This window comes from Amyelois transitella, chromosome 2 (assembly GCF_032362555.1).
Source record: "Amyelois transitella isolate CPQ chromosome 2, ilAmyTran1.1, whole genome shotgun sequence".
NCBI lineage: Eukaryota > Metazoa > Arthropoda > Insecta > Lepidoptera > Pyralidae > Amyelois > Amyelois transitella.
This window is the reverse complement of record NC_083505.1, coordinates 3,453,724-3,477,227: the sequence shown is the minus strand read 5'-3', so window position 1 is coordinate 3,477,227 and position 23,504 is coordinate 3,453,724. Positions and strand designations below refer to the sequence as shown.

Sequence of the window (23,504 nt, the reverse complement as noted above, 5' to 3'; positions counted from 1 at the left end):
TGAGAGGGACGTTTGTATAAATTTTCGTGTGCGAGACAAGGATCGACGGTGGTGAATAGAAACATCAAAATTTTACAGCATTTTTATTGCGCGAGCGCCGTTCCTCTTGGTAAACAGAAGCGTCCGGTACGGTCCAAATTTTGTGTGGGTGAGGTCGGGTTCCGTAGATTTTTAAAGCTGATACTCATTGTTTGTACTATAAATCTTGGTAGTAAAAACTGAATTGAGCGTGGTAGAAATATTTGAATTTAATTTATGGAGAAAGAAGTGAAATGCATGCAAATATATTTTTATTGTTAAAAATGGATTGAAGGGATTCTAATTTAAATAATATTTTTGCTGAAGCATTAAAAGAATAGGATTAATCTAAGAGTGGCCCCGTGAGAACTTAATTTACTATTAATAATACAGAGAATACCTCTCTCGTCTTATTAAGATGTTAAGGTTCCTTGAAAAGAACTTTTCATTCCGTGAAAAAAAATGATCGTGCCGATGCCGAGCCGCCGTGATGATGATGAGTGCCGTGTGGTTCCCGGCAGTGCCGTGTGGTTCCCGGCACCAACACAAAAAAGAATAGGACCACTCCATCTCTTTCCCATGGATGTCGTAAAAGGCGGCTAAGGGATAGGCTTACAAACTTGGGATTCTTTTTTAGGCGTTGGGTTAGCAACTCTGCACTAGACACTCTGCGATTACCTAAATATTTTTGTAAAATTTGGAACCTAATCAAAATCGAATATATCTATCTAAATAGAATCAAATCAACATTATTCAAGCGTCATCATCAGTGATTACAAATAATTAAGAATACCACTCAATACTATCAATCAATCAAGATATAGATGTGGTAGGTATTTCCATGAAGATTCCTGAGCCATGGGAATGCTATAAATTGATATGACCGGTCGGGCTTCTCGTGTCATTCATTGATAAAATACTTTTAAATGACCACTCATAGACTCTGCGCCGAGCTCTGGCGCAGTGGCCGTTTGCTTGACGTCTAAGTCCCAAGGTTCCGGGTTTAATCTCCGGTGAGGCCATGACGAAAAACGAACTTTTCCTGATTGGGCTTGGATGTTTATTTATTGAGTACATAAGTACATACATAGATAGAGTATCGATTCAAAATGTAGGTATCGTTGAGTTTGTATTCCTTAAGTCTAAACTTTTGCGTAACTTTATTTCTGTGACTTCTTCTGCTCATACTGTTTTATCGAGCCTATAATATTTTTAGTGCGGTATGGTTCCCGGCACGAATAGAACCACTCCATCTCTTTCCTATGAATGTCATAAAAAGCGACTAAGAGATAGGCTTTTAAACTTAGGATTCTTCTTTTAACCTGTCACTATTTCGTCAATATTTTGTCACTATTTGAATCTAAATTCTATACTAAAAGCCAAACAGCTGAATGTGGGTAAAAGTCTTTTCAAGATTGTTGGCTCTGTCTACCCTTTGAGGGATATGGACGTGACTAAATGTACGTATCTTTGTATATTTTAATCAAGATCTAGGTCAAGCCTTCTCATTTAACAGGAATGTCAAAACAACCTTGTACTGCATAGTTGGCGTGCCAAAACATTGTGTTCGCAGGAAGTTCGGCGCTAAATTAGTGTGGGAAGCTCCTGTGGGAATCATACGAATTAGCGGTTATAGTGTCGTCGTTAGAATAAGGTGAATCATCGATGAAAGAGCTGAATTTCAGAAAAAATACACACAATATTGAGACAGATTCTTAAAATTTAAATTAATATAGTTTACATTGATGACCATCTTCTGAGTTTTTTCCACAGAGCACAGTTTGGATTATTTGAAGAAGTATCAGAAGTAGCCGATGTCCTCCTACAAGATCTTAACTTTCCCAATATTAAAGTGAAGTTTTATCAAAAAACTGTGATTAGGTAACAAACAAATTCACTTTCGCAGTTATGATGAAAGTTGGGATTTTATGCAGCAATTTATATGAAATACGTATATCAATATTATTTATTTTTACATCGATTTATATTAGCTTAGGTACTAGCTTAAGCTTCTTTCCATTATGATTATGACACATAGAATAATATTATATTCTATGTGTCATAATCATAATGGAAAGAAACTGATTTATTTACGTATCTACAAAAAAAAGTTTCGATTGATTCCTTAGAAGCGATGCACGTCAGTAAATCTACGAGAAACTCTTATAAATAAAATGATTCAGAACCTAATTTTCGGTTTCATGCTGAAATGAATCACTGTTCTGTGAATTATTAATTTGGGAAAAATCCTGCATCAAACTTAGATACTATATCGGATAAAAGGCAAAATGTTTGAATCGAATGACTCATTAAATTTGTAATATTGTAGTAGTAAATGTTTTAAGAACACCACGTTTACTTAATAATCTATTTCTTATTAAATCTGAATATATAATACTCGTAGAAGAAAGCAAATGACTAACTGACATTTTAATACACAGCCCAAACCGCAGCATTTAGAGATTTTAAATTTGGCGTGTAGTTTCTTTATGTGGTCTAGGGGTGCACTAAGAGAGGATTTCCCGAAATTCCCCCGGGAACGGGAATTATGGTGATTTTTCGTTTAAGGCGGGCGGAGTACTATATATTTAAGGCGATTTAGTGATAAACACGAATATGTGTGCTTATAAAATGCAATGTTTATTTAGCATTTTTTAAAACAAATGAAAGGAACGTAATGATATGCGCACCTTTTACACAACTTTACAACTTACTCAGAGCGAAACCGCGAAGTAAAAATAAAATCTAGATTTTAGCATCTCATTACGGAGCCTAACAACGCAGGTCTGGCTAATTAAGGTTACATTACAAACCATTGTTTAAATACAACTAATTAAGTAAGTCATTTGGCTGAGAAACTGAGCTAATAAAATGTTATGTTATTGAGAAATTACTGTTAAAGTTAAACGCTCCGCTGGTCTAAGGTTGGATTAGTGTGGATTGAAAATTATAAATAAATCATCATCCTTCTGGTTTTAGACATCAACTCTCTGGGTGGGGGGAGCCCGAGGTTCATCTGTGACCTAGACCCTGAATTGAATAAGATTTTACAAAAAGCGCTTACGATATTTTGACAAAAATCTGTAATTGGATGAATAGAAATTTTGACTGAACAATCTAGACGAACATTGAAATTGCCTTTTGTAATAAGACCGTAGATTTTTGCAATTTTTGATAGGAATTTATATCATTGAATAGAATAGAATTTCATCTTTATTTGCTTTTGATAAGGGTTTAAAAAAGGTGTAGCATAAAACATATTTCCTCCTTATCAGCCATTACTTATAGCATGCAAATATTTTAAAATATCTCCCATAAGTCAAATAAATTTACTCTTAATAAAAATTGATATTGTTATGTCAATTAAACTGTAAATAGAAACTTTATATTAGTCAATGTTTGATTTCATTGCAATAAAAATAATTATGAATAAATTAAATTACAATCTAAAATTGCGGAATTCATCAACTGTGTAAAAAGTATGTTCAACAAGCCTGCTAAGCATTTTTTCTAATAAATTATTTTATTTTAAAGGTAGTATAATCGTGTTGAATCTCTGGCTTATCCATGAAACTCTTTACCTCATACCCCGAACAATAACTCGTAAATATTTATCACAGGTTGTAAATGGGGGATTTTTCAAGGGGCTCTAATTATTTCCAAGTCGGTAAAGCTTGCCAACAATGGATTTGACGCTTATGTTTGAGCTGAATGACCATAATTGTTTAATGGTCATTATAGGTTCGAATTAAAGTTAATATTAAAGGTTACTTGATAGCGTTTTTGGGTTCTGTAGTTTATGAAGGATAACCTGAAGTATATCATCAAGATTACTTGTTTGGTTTTTGTAGAGTAGATAAGGGCATTCCGTCTCTTTATACTAATTATACATTAGATAATTTTTTTTTTGCCACACACACTTCTTAATCCTTACAGGACCTAGTAAGGTCTACACTGTAAGGGATAAAGACGTGTGTGCAATTTACTAATTGTCACGGGACTAAGGCCACGCTTAGCTATATGGCTATTTGACGAAATTGATTGTTTTTGATAATTTGACGATTATAATGATATGGTCATCAGTTTCTAGACTTTAACAAGCTTTTGCTTCGAGATTAACTCCTGTAGCAATTCCTAAGTTAGTTATGATTCTATAATGTTCTTTTTGTGTTAGGACAAAACTCAACTTCATATCGCAGATCACTAACCTTTATTACTCTGTCAAAGTTACCACAGCATTATTTTTTACAACCAATCATTTCTGTATGCGTCATTAAAAGTCACAATTCATTAGGATTTTCGTCAAGCTCACGGCTTCAATAGGGATGTCGATTGACTCCTATTGGCTGACATATCGACATTATAATCTTTGATCGCTATCGACAATTCCTGCAAAGTCACTTGACTCGGGTGGCATCATGTCTCGCCGTATAATAGCTATCTAGCATGATATTAAGCGACTAATGTACGGAATTTAATTTCTAAAGCTTCTCTCGATATGCAGAGGCAGGTTGTCGGTCATTTATAACGGCGGTTACGACGTTTTGTGTCGATTAAAGATTATGACATTGCCCGTAAGTTGAAAGCTAATCAAAATGTTTTAATCGATGACGCGATAAGATTAGTGTTGTTATTTATAGCTCAATATTATTTATCGATAAAACTTGGATACCAATTAAATTAATATTTGAGGCTTTAGATTTTGACTGGGGCTGGGCTATCTACAAATGCTAACTAAATGCCGACGTCATTTTTATATTTAAGTATTTTTAATTACTTCGAAATCCATCAGAAATTTCTGCCAATAATAATTTATATCAACTACCCTTTTCTTTCGTAGGTATTATATCTAAACATATGATTAGCAAAGTTTGTGTCAAAGTATTTGTTTTTGTTAATAATTTAATCTTCTAATATCACACAATTGCCTGCTTCTTCTTCTCTGCCTATCCCTCCCAGAAAAAGCCTAATCATTTATTTAAGAGCTGTCATTTATGATAAACTGACAAACATAAAATATCACACAAAATTTCGAGCAGACATAAGCGTCTGCTCGAAATTTTGTGTGAAACTTCATTAAAGTAGGTAAAATATCGATGTATTTCAAATTTGATGTTTCACATGCCTAAAGGTGAATGAATTCTTTACATTACATAATTGATTTGTTAGATATTTTCTCCTCGAATGAGCCATCTTTAATTGATTATTTGAAACATAATTTTTACGGATCTATGAGCAAGACCACCGGATTGTTTATTTAAGTTCTATGAGTGCAGTTTATAAATTTTATAGCCATATTGTTTTTTGGCCCTTCAAGGGTTCGCCCTATGCCTTATTTCCAAATGTTACATTAACTTTTTTCTAAAGTCAATAGATCACCTAAGGGTATATAATCTAATAATTTTGTTTTAAAAAAATACTACCGTGACAATATTCAATTTATTTTTCTAATCTGTATTTATACTTATGTCATTTTTACTAGTACAACTTATGTATTTATTTATTTTGCGCCAACGCCACTCTTCTGTTTGATTTCCATTCACCCAAAGATTGACTGGAAGAGACTGCTTAAGCGATTAGTCCGCTTTTGTATCAACTTTATATCGTTTGTTCTGTTATGTGTGTATAAATCTTGTGGAACAATAAAGTGTTTATCTATTTATTTTATACGAAATACATATTATCACATCTATATCCCTTGCGGGGTATACAGAAACCGTCTTGAAAACACTTGAAAGCTATTTTATTTAGGATGACCATCTTTAAATAATCCTAAATAAAAATTTTAAAGCCACCATATCATTATCAATCAAAATTTAAGCCAAACCACTAGAACCCAAAAAATAAACGAATCATAACAAATCAATGGTGAGCGCCGTTGACGTATGGCTACTCTATAAGTTATATCGATTATTTAACCGAGCACTCGAGAGGTAAAACGACATCGGAATCGTTTTAACTTGAGGACCTCTTGGCGTTTGTTTGAAGTTTGAACTAGATTGTTATTCTTTTGCATTCTGGAGCATCGAGTGGGCCACTTGACTTGACCGTGTTCTTGGGTTCCTTTTTTAGTACATATAGTTTTATATTTGTGTTATACGACGAAGTTTACGTGTGATTTATTTAATTTTTTACACAAAAATATATATGGGTCAAAACAAAACACACAGATTAGGTTAGCCCTTGATTAAGTTCCAGGCTTGTCTCGGAGGATAGTTAAATTAGTGTTTTTGAAGATCCAACTACGCGATACTATATTTTATAATGAATCCTGCTATAAGTAAATATTCAACGCCCTGGCCAATCAAAAAGAGATTTTTTTTAGTATGGACCAAAGATAGAATCCCTTTTTCAGATACGAACGTTAATAGGTACTGCCTTATAAAATCCTTGTTTCGATTGTCTCGGTTACGTCTCCCAAAGAATAAACTCGAGGTCAACCTAAAACTACGATCAAGGAGTAATTAAGTCAGATGATTCCACTAGGCAACTCCCTTCTTATCTCAGTTTTATTTAAATAAATAAATATCTTCTAATACGCTATTTGAAAGTAGCAAAGAGTACCTAACGAAAGATCTTGCGTCTAACAATGCTTCCGCACCTCGCGATGTAAACAAGAAGTGCTGAAACTATGTTTACATACGCGTCAGGTTAGACGCCGTTTGACGAGAAAGAATCGAGAGCGTTGGTGATCGAATTGTTAGGGTGTCCGAATATAGTGGAGGCGCAGGTTCGAATCCTGCCGCGGTCGTGTACCGATAACTTTATGAGTATTTATGTACATACATACATATACAGTGACAGGTTGCAAGCCCGCCACTTAAAAGAAGAATCTAAATTTTAATAGTTCTTTGGAAAATGAAGAGTTCTTCTTTATCAAGATCGAATCTGGGAACTTATGGCTTAGAGGCAAGAACTTACAAATGCGCCACAGCGGTCGATATTTTAATGTCATTGATTTATTTACAACCAATCTATGACGTCTTCATTCCTTACGGATTAAACAGAGCCAATAGTCGAAGGCCACGTTTAGCTGTTTCGTTTAATGATGTAATTGAATTATAATTTGTTTAATGTAAACTTTTCATAAGCTATAATAAATCACAAATTAATTTAACAAACCCGTAATTTGTGATAGACACCGCAATTATCAGGTGCTCAGAACAATTTGCCTGTGCATACATCATGCAAAATGTTACAACGTCTAAACTGTCATATCCTAACAAGTTAATAATCTGGAATACGAATCGGCCAATTATGCAAATAAACCTATCAATTACCGGAGTCAGTGGTGTTGATAGATCATAAATAGCGGTCATGATGGTATACACTAGATTTATAGAAAGTACAGAAGAGTAAAACCTTTTTTCTGTCTATCAATGTTTTTTTCAAGGCAAGAGTGAATAGGTATTATTTGAGTTTGCGTGCACCACCTTAGGTCTCATCTTGTTTACCAGGCAGATAGAGGTCCAACGCATTAAAATCTATCATAAAAAAAGTATAAATTCTGCATGAGATTATTATTGCCAGTGTCCAGCATGGCTGGCTGGCTGTGGACTTTTGCTTCGCCCTTTCTCGTGACTTTTTAGGACAAATTTTGAAGTCACTAAATCCGTTATAGTAACACTTTCCTACATTGAGGATCCAAAGGGCATACAAATTTATAAAGTCTTGAGCGTTATAAACGTCTAAGTGATACGCAAGTATTAGCTGTAACTGTAATTACAATTATATGACAGAGAGTATATAAGAAGTTTTATCAACTTTTCAACACCGTCCTCGTGTTAGTCTTGATTGCGAGCCCGGGGTTCGACCACGTACTGGATTGGGTAAGTGAGGTATACTTTTTCTCAATAAAACAGTTATGTAGAAGTTGGCGTAGTGTTGCTTATCTTATAATGGACTCTTCTATAGTATTTATATTCTGTGGTAGGACCTGGTTATTACGGGTTTCATTAAGCTGCACAATTTCTCAACAAAGTAAGAGTCACTTTACTAAATTATTTTCTAATTAGTTTACCAGAATTTTAATAATGTCGTTGTATAAATTGTTTGTTTGAAAACTCTTTTTTTAGTAATGATTTATTGGAGTAAGGGCGTAAACCTATTCGTCAGATAGAAAGCCAAGGTTGAGCTATAAAGATAGGCACACCAATGTATAAAGTTTTTGATAGCTGATAAATTTGCGTAGACTCGAAACACGATTGCAATAAAACTGTGAAAATCCTCATGTTTGATTTTTAACTTCATTTAATTGGGATTCTAGGATTTTGGCGAAATTGTTAGGTACTTTTACCGTAAAATTATGTAAGACATTATTGTAGATTATAATTTTTTTATTTAACATCTTTTATCCAGGCACATTTTCGATAAAATTCTTATTTGTGAGTTTCATCATTCATAGTCCTCTTATGACAAATAAAAAAATGTACAATCAAAATATTACGAACAAGCTTTTGCGCGGAGCTCCGGTCCCGTGGGAATTTTCAGAAAAAGTAGCCTATATTATTCCTAAAGGTAAAAACAACTGAAAAACTTTTGTGTTTGGACCAAACAACTTTAGCCATTTTTGTACGGCATTGCTACCGCCCGACTACTAATCGCTTCAAGAGATTTTGAACAGTTGTTAATGGTTTAATTTTCTTAGTCTTTAGTTAGTCTCGTTCTTAAGTTATACGAATCGAAAAATACAGCCATGCTATTGTGTACAAGTATACAATTTTCCGACTATGTACCAAAAACTTCGAGCTGACAACTTATAACTTATTTAGAGTTTTTATATATCCGCGAAAATGTTACTAAATATTGAATTTTGCTAAAATAAATGGTATTATTATGAGTTGTTTAATAGAGTCGACATGATAGGAACAGCTGCTTATCATCAGACAAGAGTTAAACAAGTGTCAAAAGCTGGTGTTTCCCAGAAAAATAGAAAGAAACAAACGTATTTAGCAGAACTTTGATGTTAAAATGATATGTTTATTACTTGTCTTGCAAAGCGTTTCTTCAACTGGCCTTTTTACCATTTATAAATAAGCATACGGCCCACTTGATAGTTAGAGGTTACAAAAAGCCTATGTCATATTATATTATGTATGATTTATAAAAAAAAATGATTTTATTGGGAACCAAGAGTGATAGCAAATAAGTACTAAATGTTAAACGGATAGAGATGTGAAGAATAAGCTCATAAAATTGAATTAAAACTTTAGTGAAATGATTCCTATACCTACATATTTATGCTCTGTCTACCCCGCTAGGGTATAGACGTGATCATATGTATGTAAGTGAAATGATAATTTTTCGCAACTTTCGCCATTAACAGATGAGGGTGGGATCATGTGTAACAATTACCTAAGTTTTAATTACATTTTGAAATTAAAATTAAACCTTTCGCAACGTCACACGTTAGTCTTGTAACGATTAAATTTATGACCAACTGAATTAATTCACGTGTTTATGTTTGTTATTCACAAAAATGCACGAGCTTTTGTCATGCAGTCGCCTACTGGAAGCGGCAGGTGTTACAAACAGGTACAACACGGTTTGTTTAACACAATTAGAGTTTCGCACGTGTACTCCAAGAGTATTATTAGACTGTGTACATCGCTTCACTGTCGATCACTCGTTCTGTAATCAGCCAATGTCTGGTTCGTATTAGTCTTACCCTATTGAAAGCTAAACAATCGTGCATTCAACAATATATGCATTCGCCGTTGCCCAAAACACGTTACATCATAATACTTAATTACTTTTAAGGTACGATTAAAATCCGCTTTACAAAGTGATAATTTATCAGATCGCCCACACGCGTCGTTAAATAACAAATGTTTGTATCCCCACCTTCATATATTTCTAATCACGCGAAGCCTAATCCGCTAAAATCTTAGCCAAAATAGCGCGAAAATTGTTTTGCGGTGCGCATGCGGCGGGGTACGCTCAGGTAAGCGTCAGTCCGCGCCGCGATCTCCCGCCGACAGGGATCGACGCACGCGACACGCTCAAATTTCGTTTTGAAAATCGAACGCATTTTTCACGATTCCCGTAGCATTCGAAATTTGAAAAATTACAGAGATGGCGTACTCGGTAATTTGGTAGTTGAGGTTTTAAGGTGCGTTCGGGTCTGGGCAGTGATGTCCCACAAGAAATGCGGCCGGTTGTCATCGCTGCTTGCTTGCTGCTGCTCGCGCCCATCACCGACTCCTGGTGGTGAGTGAATGACTAAGAATTAAAAAAAAAAGAATTGAAACTTCTTTGTAAATCACAGAGGAAATATTTGATAATTCTTTTAGTGTAATTGTCTGCTCAATCTGTAAAAAAATTAAACATTCTCTGAACTTTGAGTGATTGTAAGCTTACTATCGCAACTTAATATAAAAAACTTTGATTTTATTAAGATTCCTAAGTTTTATTACAATAACAAATAGTAAGAACTTATCTTACCTACTGTAACTGTCAGAATTTTTACGTATTATATAAAAGTAGTTTTTGTTACCGAAGAGTTTGCATGAAAAGTTAATGAACCTGGATTAAACAAGCCTAATGTCTTCATGATAAGTCTAATTATGAAGTCTCTCCCAATCATTCCAGAAATTAAGCGATCGTGTATGTATATATATACCTATTCCTTTCGAAAAATAGATGATCGAGTGGATAATTAATTCTTTAACAAGAAAATCTTATACTGTACTATAACACTCAGTACGAAATCATTTTTCTATCGGGCAGTGTTGCCGACGGGCAAATCAGTAGCTGTCAATTTGTTTGAAACTACACTCGGACCGGCACGATTAAGAGGAAAACCAAAGCACATCAACTTTTCACGGTTATATTTCGAAGAAACTGTACAAAGAAAAGATGGATCGCATTTATACGATTTAAGGTCTAATACATAACGTATTAGACACTCTTTTTTGATGTTATGTAAAGAGAGAAATGTGATTGTATATTTTGTAATGAATAATTCGAAAACGATCGTACAGATTTTGATGAAATAAGACAGATATAGACCAGACCCTAAAGGATAACTTATGTTAGGTACGTAACGTATATCTGGTAATTTAAAGGGTAGCGAATCGTTTGCAAAATCTCTTTCTCTTTTCTGTGTAATGTAGATTTCTTATTGATAAACCCCTGTAAAAAATGTAAAGCTACTCAACGCATTTAACAACTGTACAGTTACAAAATTTGACTTTTAGTTAACTATAAAAATTTAGACGTTTACAAAAAAAAGGTTTATTGAGATTGCTTAATTTGACATATCTGACATTATATAAATTATTTATTTTGTTTCCAACTTCGTGATCTCATTATATTTATCATACTGAATACTTCTGTACAATATCCCAAATATCATCTAAGAATCTATTAGAATTCTCAAAACAGCTGTTATTGATTGGTGGAGCTTAATTGATTGAAACTGTCCCTTTCACTGGCATCCAGTTCCGAACTTATTAATATAAGGCCGTATTCACACGGTCTAATAAAAGCTGGCAGGTGATTTTTGTCAAAAGCTATTTCCTGAGCTAGTTGGTCGATTTTTACTAATATGTTTGATTTTTTTACATCAAGAGTACTCGTTAATACTGAAAATGCATGCTGGTGAACTTGGCATTATCAACTGTTGCTTGGACGCCCGTAGCGTGGATCTTATTCTATAATAGTTCTTCTATAATTCTGCATCGGACGTTCCGAAAATTTTGCGAATAAAAGAAGAAACATGAAATATAATTTGCTTAATTTTTGTTTTTTGAAATTGCACGTCGCATTTCAAAAAAGAAAACTTAAGCAAATTTTCAAATTAAGAAGAAAGGTTTGTGAGCTTTTTCAAAAAAATGATGATAAAGACCGTCTGATTCGGAACGGTTTAATTTACTTTATGATAGATGTGAGAAATTTAAAATTAAGACATCGGAAGTTTCATTATGCCACTATCTCTGCATCATTTTTCCGCTTCGTTACATTTATCACTCTTTTCATGCAAGCTCGTCGATTTAGGTTACTCTTGACCTGACCTATTGCCTGAATGTCACTGACTTCATAAAAATACTTACCTAACTTTGTCTATGCCTTTCCATCCAAAGATGGACAAAAGTAGGTAATCAATATTCACTATAATATGACAGTCACTATAATATGTCGTACGATGATAGATAGCATGGTTTAAAATATAGGTATCACTTCCGAAAACACATAGATTATCTATCATTGTAAGAGCATCATTTTAAAAAAATCTATATGATTTATTTGCTATAGAATAGATTTTCAAAATTAGTATCACTTATTGACGTCACATCACTTAAATCTAATTATATCTACTACCGCTTCCAAAGCATGTGTAGAAGAAGCGGCGGAACTAACTAAAATGCAGCATTTTCCCCGGACGTCAGTTTACAAATATAGATCTCTTAAATCTAAATCGCGGACGAATGCACATTGTCTACATAAACAAAAAAATAGTAGGTAGGTATGTATATTAAACAAAATTTACAACTAGGAAGAACTTTAAAGCTTTCGCTTCGCTATACTAATGGGTGCTTTGTTATAATTGAAATAGACCCACTTCGTCACATTTGATACACTGTCGTCGTTACAATGTTAGCGTATTATTTTAACTCTGATAGAAAAGAGAGGTTATTGAACATGTTTGGTTTGAATGGGCCAAATGAACTTCTTTTTGAATTGAGACAAATCATCATCTCTTTCTTAGTTCTTGCATTAGTCGGTTACATCCTCACCTTTTTGGAGAGGAGCCCGGGGTGAGTCAGGTTTTTACATGAAGCGACTCCCATCTGACCTCCGCAACCTTTGCAGGGGAAACTAACCCTCATTTACATCGATAATGGTTACTATTCTGGTCGTCTGAATGTTCAGGTTTCCTCACGATGTTTTTTTCTCACTGTAAGAATATAAGTTAGCATTAAAACTAATGTAAATCATTCTGTGTTGTCCTGAATGTGTCCTCCTTGGGGAGGTCTCGGTCTCTACCATTTACCACTATTTACCACTATGGTACTTTTGTTTAAGTTGAGATAAACACAACCTTTAGGAGTAAAATTATTCTAGTTATACCTATCGGAAAACCCTAGTAGTAGTACAAGCTAGAAAGAGATTAACTTGAATCATAAATCGGGACACGAGGTCCGCAATGATGTAAAAAAATAACTTAGCTTACAACTTCAGCATTAAGTTTTTTTATTAAAGTAAAACTTCATCACTTGTGAGAACAGATGCTGAAAACCTATATCGTATATCATTGATCACAATAACTACATAAAATGTAATACAATTGATGTACTACATTATGTGTATTCGTGTACTCATAACATACAGTGAAGAAATATTAATTTCAGAAACCACGAGAAAGCGTTCATAATCGGTGCGCCCTTTACTTGATAATAAATTCGTAATACAAGTCATAAATCACGAGGCATGAAATTCAATAAAGTCATACCGAGGGAACCACCTCGGTGGGACCTTAATTTGCAATTAATCAAGCCGGGCCTTAAATTAGGAGCTGCTCGGATAAAAAACACGGTCAGGTTAAGCTGCAGTCGCACTGTTAATGGCCATTATTCTTTTAGTTTTCAAATAAGAAATGATGGGATTATTTGTATGATAACTTGAATAATCATCATTCTTCTGGCTTTAGTCCCGGCTGCGTGTTCACCTCACTGTAGAAGTAAAGCTGTCCCGTTTCATGTCATACTAAAAAGAAAAACAGCGCTAATATTTCCAGGTGCTGAATTGGGATAGTAATAAGTATACCTAGTCTGATCTCCTCAACCTTTGCAAGGGAACCATCTTATTCTTCCCTGTGTTAGTTCTTGCGCCTCACTCTCCCTTTCTGCAGACTAGCTTGAGGTGCGCCTTTGACCAGGGTCATGAATTGGGCAAGTAAGACTTCCGTCTCCGCAACCCTTGCAAGGGAATCTTCTTCTTCTTCCTAGTGTTAGTCCTATTTTCATCCTTATCTTTCTAGAGAGCAACCTGTTTCTACACAAAAAGACTCCCGTCCTACATCTTCAATATTTACAAGGGTGTAGGTTATCTACAAATCTTATATTATCTGGGGGCACGGAAGTGCCTCTGCCAAGATGAGACAAGCGAAGCGAAAGAAACCTACCTTTTCTCGAAAGTTAAGTTAATTTTTTTTCTGATATCCTAATTATATTAGATGGGTCAGGTTCATTTACATTCCTTTCATATTGATAATGTAGATTATTAGTTTGTTTGTTTGTAATATCTTTATTGCACAGAAATTAACACAGTTACAAGACATATTAATTATTTCGTGATAGTTGTTTAATATTTAAATATAATTTTAATTTACGCCTTGTACAATATCTAAATCTATTGTACTGTCATCTTGAAAATCTTTATTACCACACTGATTAAGTCATTAACAATATTCACTCATAAAATTATGATGACACAAAAAAATTATACGAAAAGTGTAACGTAAAGGCAAAGTACTGTTATTAATATCTTTACAAAATGTACATAGCTTTACTTTAAATCATGGAGTAATATTATAATAAATCCATTACACATCCAGTCACGAACGGGTAGGCAGTTTAATTTGCGATTAATCAAGTAATCTCAAATTAGGTATCCTCAAACTACTTATTACGGTCACAGCTTACGAGGTATTTTACATCAATCGACATCAAAATTACTGTAATAAAGATAATCATGAAAGTTTTTTTTGTGTAAAAAACAGGTTTTCTTCTTCAATGAGATGATACAATTTCTGAGATGATTCTACTGATTAACGTTCTTCTTTCTAATTTCTTACATCCTAACCTTTCTGGAGCGTAGCCCGGGGTGCGCCTTTACGACAATGATCCTGGATTGGGTGAGTCAGGTTTTTACATGAGGATGATGGACTCCTATCTGACCTCCGCAACCTTTGCAGGGAAACCTAACCCTTAATGGATCATGCTTACACATTCAGTTGTCCGAATGTGCAGGTTTCGTCACAATGTTTTTCATCACTGTAATAGCGTTGGTTAACACTCAAACTAATAACTCAAAAACAGCGTGGTTAGAAATACCCTTACTTGTCCAAAACGTGACGTAGCCTCTAAGTATTTTCAAGTCTGTTGGCTCTATCTACCCCGTAAAGGATAAGACTTGATTAAATGAATGCAGGTATTTTGTATCAGATCAGATACATATTGCGGATAAGGTAGTAGGTAGAATAAGGTTTCGGACCAGATTATTTGTTCCTCCATCCCTTAGCAAGAACGCGGCCTAATGGTTATAATATAAATTTCTTCGGCATTTTAAATTCTAAATAAACGGTGTATGTAAACGCAGCTTTATAAGTGTTATGAATAACATTAATATCCTTTGATGGGACAGCAAAAATCACAAGCGATTGATGTAATGACCAGTTATTGTGAAAAATGACTCAATTTGTGTCATTTTTGAAAGTCTGTTTTGACGTTATGATTGATTTTTATGAATAAATAATTTTGATTATTGGCACTAAGGGCCACCTAAGGGCAATTTATGCCTTGTGGCATTAAGTCCACCTGTTGTACATTTTACGTGCATAAAGTTTAAATTAATTTATTACTTGCGTATCATTTGATAATTGATTACCAGATTTTACACATTAGACTTTCTCCGTGGCGTTGAAAACACCAGCCGAGCTTATTACTTTTTCCGAATAATTGTACCTATATCCAAAATCATTTCTCAACTACTTTTTTTCGTTATTAAGTGGATCATGGTTGCACATTCAGTTGCCTTAATGTGTCGGTTTCCCTACATTTTCACTCACAATAAGATCATTCAAAATACGATATTAAAAGAATTTCAACTTACAATTTGTCGTATACAAATTTAATTACCACTACATTCATGATAGTTTATACATACACACACATTAGCAGAATTATCGTGGCTGTTATTTTAAAAGTAGACGTTTCCACATATGACAGGTGTATGCATATTCGAAGCTACATGTTAAACGATTCAAATGATTTACTAATGAAGGCTTTCGTTTTTACTGTCTATAAAACTTAATATTGGCTTATGACAGTTATCCTCAAACTTTACAAGTACCTACCTAAAGCAACAACATTAGTCTTCTGCGTCGCTTTGCATATAAACATATATAATATAATCACGCCTTTATCCTTTGCGGGGTAGACAGAGCCAACAGTCTCGCAAAGACGGCAAGGCTACGTTCAGCTGTATGGCTTAAAGATCGAATTGAAATTCAAATAGATGCAGGTTGTTAGCCTTTTGCCTTAAATAAGAAGCCCAAGTTTATAAGCCTTTCCCTTAGTCGAATTTTACGACATCCATCGGAAAGAGATGAAGTGGTTCTAAAGTACCGGAAACCAGACGGCAAGGCTTTGCTTTATTAGCTGTTTACTTCTTTCAGGCCTTTTGAAGAAGGAATTTAAAAAGAAATATTTTCCATCCCACTGATTTCACCGTATCAATGTGTGAGGTGAAAACGACCATCTATCTAATTATGTATACTTATTTGCACTTTTTCAGTTACTCTATTGTGATCTTCAACTTAATTCTTACCGTTGAATACGTTTTGTTTATAATCCCAAAGATATTTTTGGTTATTGTCAAGTAGATTTGCGTTAAAAAAAATATAAAGACATACTTTCCATTTGAGTGATCACGAAAAGATGATGTTCTCAAATACTTATTCACTTATTTTGAATTATTAAGTCGGTTAAATGCATCTTCTGACTCCCGTTTCTTGGTATGGTTTTGGGTGGTAAATTATTTTTTGTTTTGTTTAAATAAATTTTCAAAGACATTATTTGTATGTTTACAAGTATAGATTGAGTGGTTGTATTATAACTCCATTGTCTACGGGAGATCAAATGACAGGGTGAATTATGAAAGCTATTTTCTTTTTTTGTGGATTTACCTTAGTCGGCTGTGATATATAACGTGTTTACATCACGGCCATCAAATCACCACTGAGGTCATTCTTGGCCTTACAAAGTATGCATACATATACTCACGTTTATATTCCATGTGGAATATTACGAAGCATGGAGTGATTTTCTCTGTAGGTAGTTAAATTCTGAAAATAACTCATTTAAATTAGAAACAATTATACTACAGAGTACCTAAGTTTCCAGCAGTTATAGAACTCATTAATAGTTTCTTAACAGCAGAGGCGGTTAAATCAAAATTGTCCGCAGGTTTGAGCATGTCTCCCTATGTATCAACCATTACAATCAAAAGGGATTTTTTTATTAATTGCTGGTTACATCATTACAATATTGTTCTATTTTTTATTCTTGGGTCAACTAAAAGTGGCTTTTCAGACTTTTCGAAACTGTTGGCTCTGTCACCCGGTAAGAAATAAAAACATGATTATATGTTATATATAAATTATTTTAATTTTAAATAAATTCCAAGATATGTGATAATCTACCATACAGGTCGTGTTCGTTAACACATTTTTAACAATCAGTTTACGAACGATTCTATAAATTTGATGTGTATTGTAGTTTTACTGATAAGAATACGTTTTATATGAGTCATGATTATCCGAAATCGACGAGCTTGCATGAAGAGAGAAATGGAAAGATGTAGTCTCTATCCCTCCAGGAAAGAGGTGTGATTTATGTATGTATGTATCTTTTCACTTACAATTACTACTTACAAACAACGAATAAGGAATACTACACAGTTTGAGAAACACAGTTTGAAGTGGGTGTAGTTGAATACACGATATCAAATCGCCCACGTTTTCGTATAAAAATAAAATATCTATTAGTTAATTAATATTTCTGTCTGATATAGTCAACACTAAAATTTTAATATTTATAAATATGATTTGTATCCGCAAACGGTAGTCTCAAACGAAATATATTGTTTTATAGCATATTTTGCTGTTATTATCATCGTCGTATATAGGTACCCGTATAGGTAGGTATATGTTGATTTATTATTGCCCGGGATTTCTAAAAATAAAACTTTCTTTGATAATTATAAACACCCAGCCGCAAGAACATTGTACTACATACAATCACCATAATTCTAAACTATAAAAGTTTAAATTATTTCCATTACTATGTAAGTACTTATCTAACAAACATAGTCGCCTCTTACGAAATCGACTTAAAAACGATGTAGTCCTATCGTAAAGAATCGAGCCAGTTCATATTATACAAAAATCTCAGCGAGTTTTGGACCTTAACTTTGTTTGATGTCGGTTAATAGTAAAATATAAGTTGCGTGGAGTTGTGGTTTAAAATCAATAACAAAAAAGCATAAAATGCAAATGATATAATTTAAAACGACGCGACTGCCTCCTTATAAGGCAACTCTATTAGCGACTATTAGATTTTATCTTTTATTGTTTTATTATAATGTCACAAAGTATACACTTTAATAGGTAGTGTCGATTTCGCATCTCCATAATTAATGGTATTGTCAATTAATTTACTTGAGTGTAAATTTTTTTATCAATTTAATTGTAGAAATAAGCATTAAATTAACTTGGCAGTACCTGACGAATTTATAAGTTTTTTAATGCGTTCATTATTAATAGTTTAAATTATATGTTAAAGATTTTTTTAATCACAATTACTTTAGTCTAGTTTAGTCTACATTTGTTCTTTTAGTAGAGAATTTTACATGATAAGTTTAATCAATTTTTTAATAAAATTTCTCTGGAGACTTAAGGCATTACATCATTTAAACCAAAGAAATAAAACGACATCCGTATGAGCCAAGTAACAGTTACATTGACCATACAGTTATTCTAGTGATTTATTTTATATTTATTTATTTAAACCTCATAGAAATGGATAAGAATTATTGTTACTCTTTGTTGTGTCAATAATCAGTAGATATTTTGCTAGAATGAGCCATCTGGAAACCATAATGAATTGTACCTAATCCCCGGGCAGAGTCAATCTATTCTAGCTAAAGTATATTGACGCAACTTAACTGCTTATGTAAATGAGCATTTGTCTAGTACATAATTAATTTTCTTTGTCAATTCTGAATAAGTTGAAAGGTCTATAAATAATCTTTAATTTTTACAGAAGACTTCTGAATGTGTCAGTCCTAAGTTTGGGGTAATGTTATCCGTAAAATAGTGATTAAAATATGTTTTTAGACAGACGGGAAACAATTAAGCGTCTTCCGATTGTTCGGTTCGCATAAAAAGCGTTTAACATAATCTTCTGCAGGGACTTCAAGATTTTTAATAAGAAAATATTTTTAGCTTCTCATACAAGCGATCTCATATTAAGTATACTTCAAATTGTATTTCAGTAATAAATTGTCTGTTAGGAATTTTTATTTATTTGTAATTAGTCAGAACACAGTACTTATTTACTTATTAGGTAAGTCTGTATTTTACTTTATTTTGTGATGCTTGATTATATTGCTTTTGATGCTTCAAACCGACCGTTGTGGCACATAGTAAGCGGTAATACGCCTGTCTGTGATACCGGAGGTCCCAGGTTCAAATCCCGGCCAGGGCATGATGAGAAATGAACTTTTTCGGATTGGCCTGTGTCTTGGACGTTTATGTATATAAGTATTAATTATAAAATATAGTATCGTTGCGATAGTATCTCGCAACACAAGTCTCGAACTTACTTCGAAGCTAACTTAATCTGTGTAATTTGTTCTGTATATATTTATATTTTATAATATGCAACCAAATATCGAAAACGTCTTCACTTTACGTGAAAATCGTCAAATATGTCGAGTTGAAACTAGTTCATTTAACACGGAGCGATGCCCTGTCGCCGGCGACCGCCCGCGCATGTTTGTACGCCGCTTAGCGATGCTCTGCTAACAGTATGTCAGCGGGGCAAAGATTAAAACGCAGACTGTACTTACATTTGTGGGCGTCGCTCCCGGCACTATAGAATAGGATCACTCTCTCTTTTTCTCATGGATGTCGGAAATGACAACTAAGGGGTAGGCAAATTTTGGGATTCTTTTTTTAGGCGATGGGCTAGCAACCTATCACTATTTGAATTTGAATTCCATCACTATGCCGTACAGGTGAATGTTGCCTTTCAGTTTATAGGAGACTGTTGGCTCTATATACCCTGTAAAGCACAAAAAAGTGGTTAGATGTATGTATGTACTGTAAATTTATTTTTATACTCCGATCTCATGAGATCTGATGCAGACATCAGGTGGCTCAAAGAATTCGCGCATCGTCTTCGAAAGAGGCAATACCTCGAAAACCAAGACGATGTTTAGGATTTTATCTTCAAAACAAGGAACTCCGCGCATTCCTCCAATGATTCGGTACATACATATAGAAAGTTGCTTTTGGCGTTGGTGACCTCAGTAACCTTTTATGGGAGGCTTCAAAACCTATGGTCGAATTCTAGAGAATATATAAATAGTAAAGTTGCAAAATGTTTCAATCGAAACCGGTCAAAGAAACAATTTAATAAGGTTGTTTATTTCAAGTCTTGAATACGACATAATAGATATATTTATACACTCTGCGACTCTGCCTGATCTTTGTCCGCGCAGCAAGCAGTAGAGGACAGTGCACGTCATTGTGCGTAGAACCTCACAAATTAACGCATCTCGCGCCCATTATGGACGCAAACCGCGGTGGCGCTAAATCTTGTGACAACTTACCACTTACTACACGTTCAGGGATATTAACAAAGAATCTTTAGAAGGAAGGAAAAATGCTACCTTTCATTCATATAAACACGGCTTTATCCCTTGGGAGCCAACAGTCTTGAGAAGACTCTAAAACCACGTACGTTTGAATGATAGAATTGAGATTCAAATAGTGACTTGCTGCTAGCCCATCGCCTAAAAGAAGAATCTCTTAGTCGCCTTTTACGACATCCATGGGAATGCGATGGTTAATTTTATTAAGTCTACATCTAATTTGCTAGTCTTTACATACATGGCTAACAGAACATCATCAGTCTAGCTGGAGTGTGGAACCTCAAATAGAACAACGCTTGTACGATATGACTAAATGCAGAAAGCACGGCTGGCCGAAACCTTTATTCGTCAACGTTTTGACTAAAACTTTGTTGATAGAAATCACTGTGAGCACCTTGTACCTTGGACTAGTCTCGAGTCAGTTCAATCTTATTTTATCACATCTCGATGAAGACAACTCTATAATTCTGCAGGTCTATTTAATTGATCACCTTATTTTTCTAAGTAGTTTCAGTGGTTATAAAGACGCCACCACCTCTCAAGATTTCTTTAATGGAGTAACGTTTACCTTATATCGGTTTCTACCAGACCAATTGATTCTACTACTCTATATTCACAACTCCCAGCAGTATAAACTAAAATTTTCTCCAGGCTTTTAGTCCCGATTGCATCCTCACTACTCCTGACAGGAATCTAGGATATAACTTTGACCATGGACCCTGGATTGGGTAAGTGAGGTTTTACATGAAGCGACTCTGACCTTTGCACTTTTGCAGGCATGACCATGAGTAGACCATCTCTTGGCCTTGGATTTCGTATAAGACAACGCATTTTCAAACACGACGCAAACTTAGACAGGGTGACAGTCAGACGGGAGTTCCATAGTGTCCCAGATATCGTACCCACTCCTATATCTCATGATTAAAGGTGTGCCCTAGGGAGAAACCAAGGTATGACGCAATAGCAGAAGAATAATGATTGTTTCCTTCACTCGCCTCTTACTTCCTTAGCAAGAGATTCAGTGGTCATATTCTAGTTAACCGGAAGTAGCGAGGGTTATATAATTCTATATGTTATCTATATTTATTCTTTGAACAATTAAACCTAATTGGGATTATACGCTAACACCAAATAATGACTTTTTAAAGACATGATAAATAATTACTTATGGAACGATTATTTTTTTAAACTGCGTTTTAAGTTTTATTCCGCTTTGTGGTGAGATAATCAAAAACAGATCATTTTGTTATGAAATTTTATTAATATATAGTTTTCCTTGTTTCAATTTTCACTTATAAAGATTTAAACTCCATGAAAATTGTGCTTACCAAGATTATTATAAACTTGCTTTCTCGGAAAGTAAAGGAAAGAAAGAAAATCATTATTTCCTTGTTATCCTAATTACAAACAGGAATTTGGAAAATCTAATTCTTTTTCCCACTACACTCTTCAGCAAGAAAAGACAGAAAATCCTGCAGGAACAAATATTAAATTTAAATCACATTCATATATGTCTTTAAAGTGAATGAAAACTAAAAATATAAATACCACTTTCGAAAGTTAAAAAAGCGACAATGCGACGGTTTCAGACCCAATTTTAACGACACGTCAAACAACATGCCACAGACGGCATGAGCGGCCATCATGCGACCGCTAAAACCTTGCGACAACATTGCTCATAGCCACACAAACTTTTAAAAGTGTTTACTCACATACACTGTGACAGAACGATCTAGTCTATTGCTTGACATCTCGTTCTTACTTACGTTTACGCATTAAATATTTTTTAAGTCAATGCGGTAAAGTTTAAATTTGGAATGCGAATGACATAGCTAGTGGTAGATAGGTAATGGTAACGATGTTTACAGTTAAGTCGTCATGTGGTCGCTAATCGCACCGCCAGTTGCGAGTTAGCGCCTCGCCCGGTGTTCGCAAACAGTTTCATTCATTGTCACCCTAGTTGAATAGAATACTCTTCCCTTCCGGACGGATCTCTCTCTTCCCTCTCAATGTTTTGGAATGGTCGTGGTTGCGTGGATGATATAATACATGGAAAATGTGAAAGGCTGGTTGATGTTTGCAGACTATTTCTCTCTGAACTATGCCCCTACATTCCTGCCGATTGTGATGCTGGACTTAGTAGCTTATTTATTAAGGTCAATCCACAGGATTGGTCTCTTGGTCTCACTTCTGCGTATATTTTTGCCCTGTACTACTAATGAGAGACTACTTCTGGATGATGGATCGATCTAACATCAATAGAGAATTGTCTAGATTATTTAAGAAGATCAATCTCTCTTTGTTTTTGTAGATCTATTTCAAAGGTCACAATAAGCTAGTATTTCTGACTATGTGTTATTCTGAAATATAAAAAATCATTATAAGCCGTCATCCCGTTCAGTATATTTCGTGTGAAGGAGTAAAATCATCTCACAAACTTTAAATTAATAATAAAAGTATGAGGTATGATTTAATAATGAAGTATAGAAAAAATTTTCGTCATTCTATCAAAACTAAAAATGAGACATTTGTAAATTACACAGCTAGACATATAGGTGCCAAATGGCTAGTGAACTCTATTAACGCTGATTCTTTATAAACCGCTAATTGAGTCATTAATATGAGTCGAAACATTATGGTCGTGGATCGACTACAATCATAATGTTTATAGCTTATATCTTCATCCTCCTGACGTTAATTGTGGTAACATCCCAACCTCTCATGACAGGAGTCCGAGATGGGGTCAAAATCAGCACTTTTGACCTTTCTTGGATTAGGTAAGTCAGATTTTGGTTCATATATGAAAAACATTAACGTATCTTGAT

The 23,504-nt window shown here is 34.3% G+C and overlaps 1 protein-coding gene across 1 annotated transcript in view; it reads left to right on the top strand.

Annotated features, from left to right (window-relative positions):
• Nucleotides 1–9,936: 9,936 nt before the first annotated feature.
• LOC106143041 (protein Wnt-6) overlaps nt 9,937–23,504 on the top strand; it is a 38,016-nt gene continuing 24,448 nt past the window's right edge. Inside the window, exon 1 of the mRNA XM_013345012.2 lies at nt 9,937–10,227. Coding sequence (XP_013200466.1) covers nt 10,166–10,227 — 62 coding nt within the window. The 5' untranslated portion in view covers nt 9,937–10,165. The remainder of the gene's footprint in view (nt 10,228–23,504) is intronic.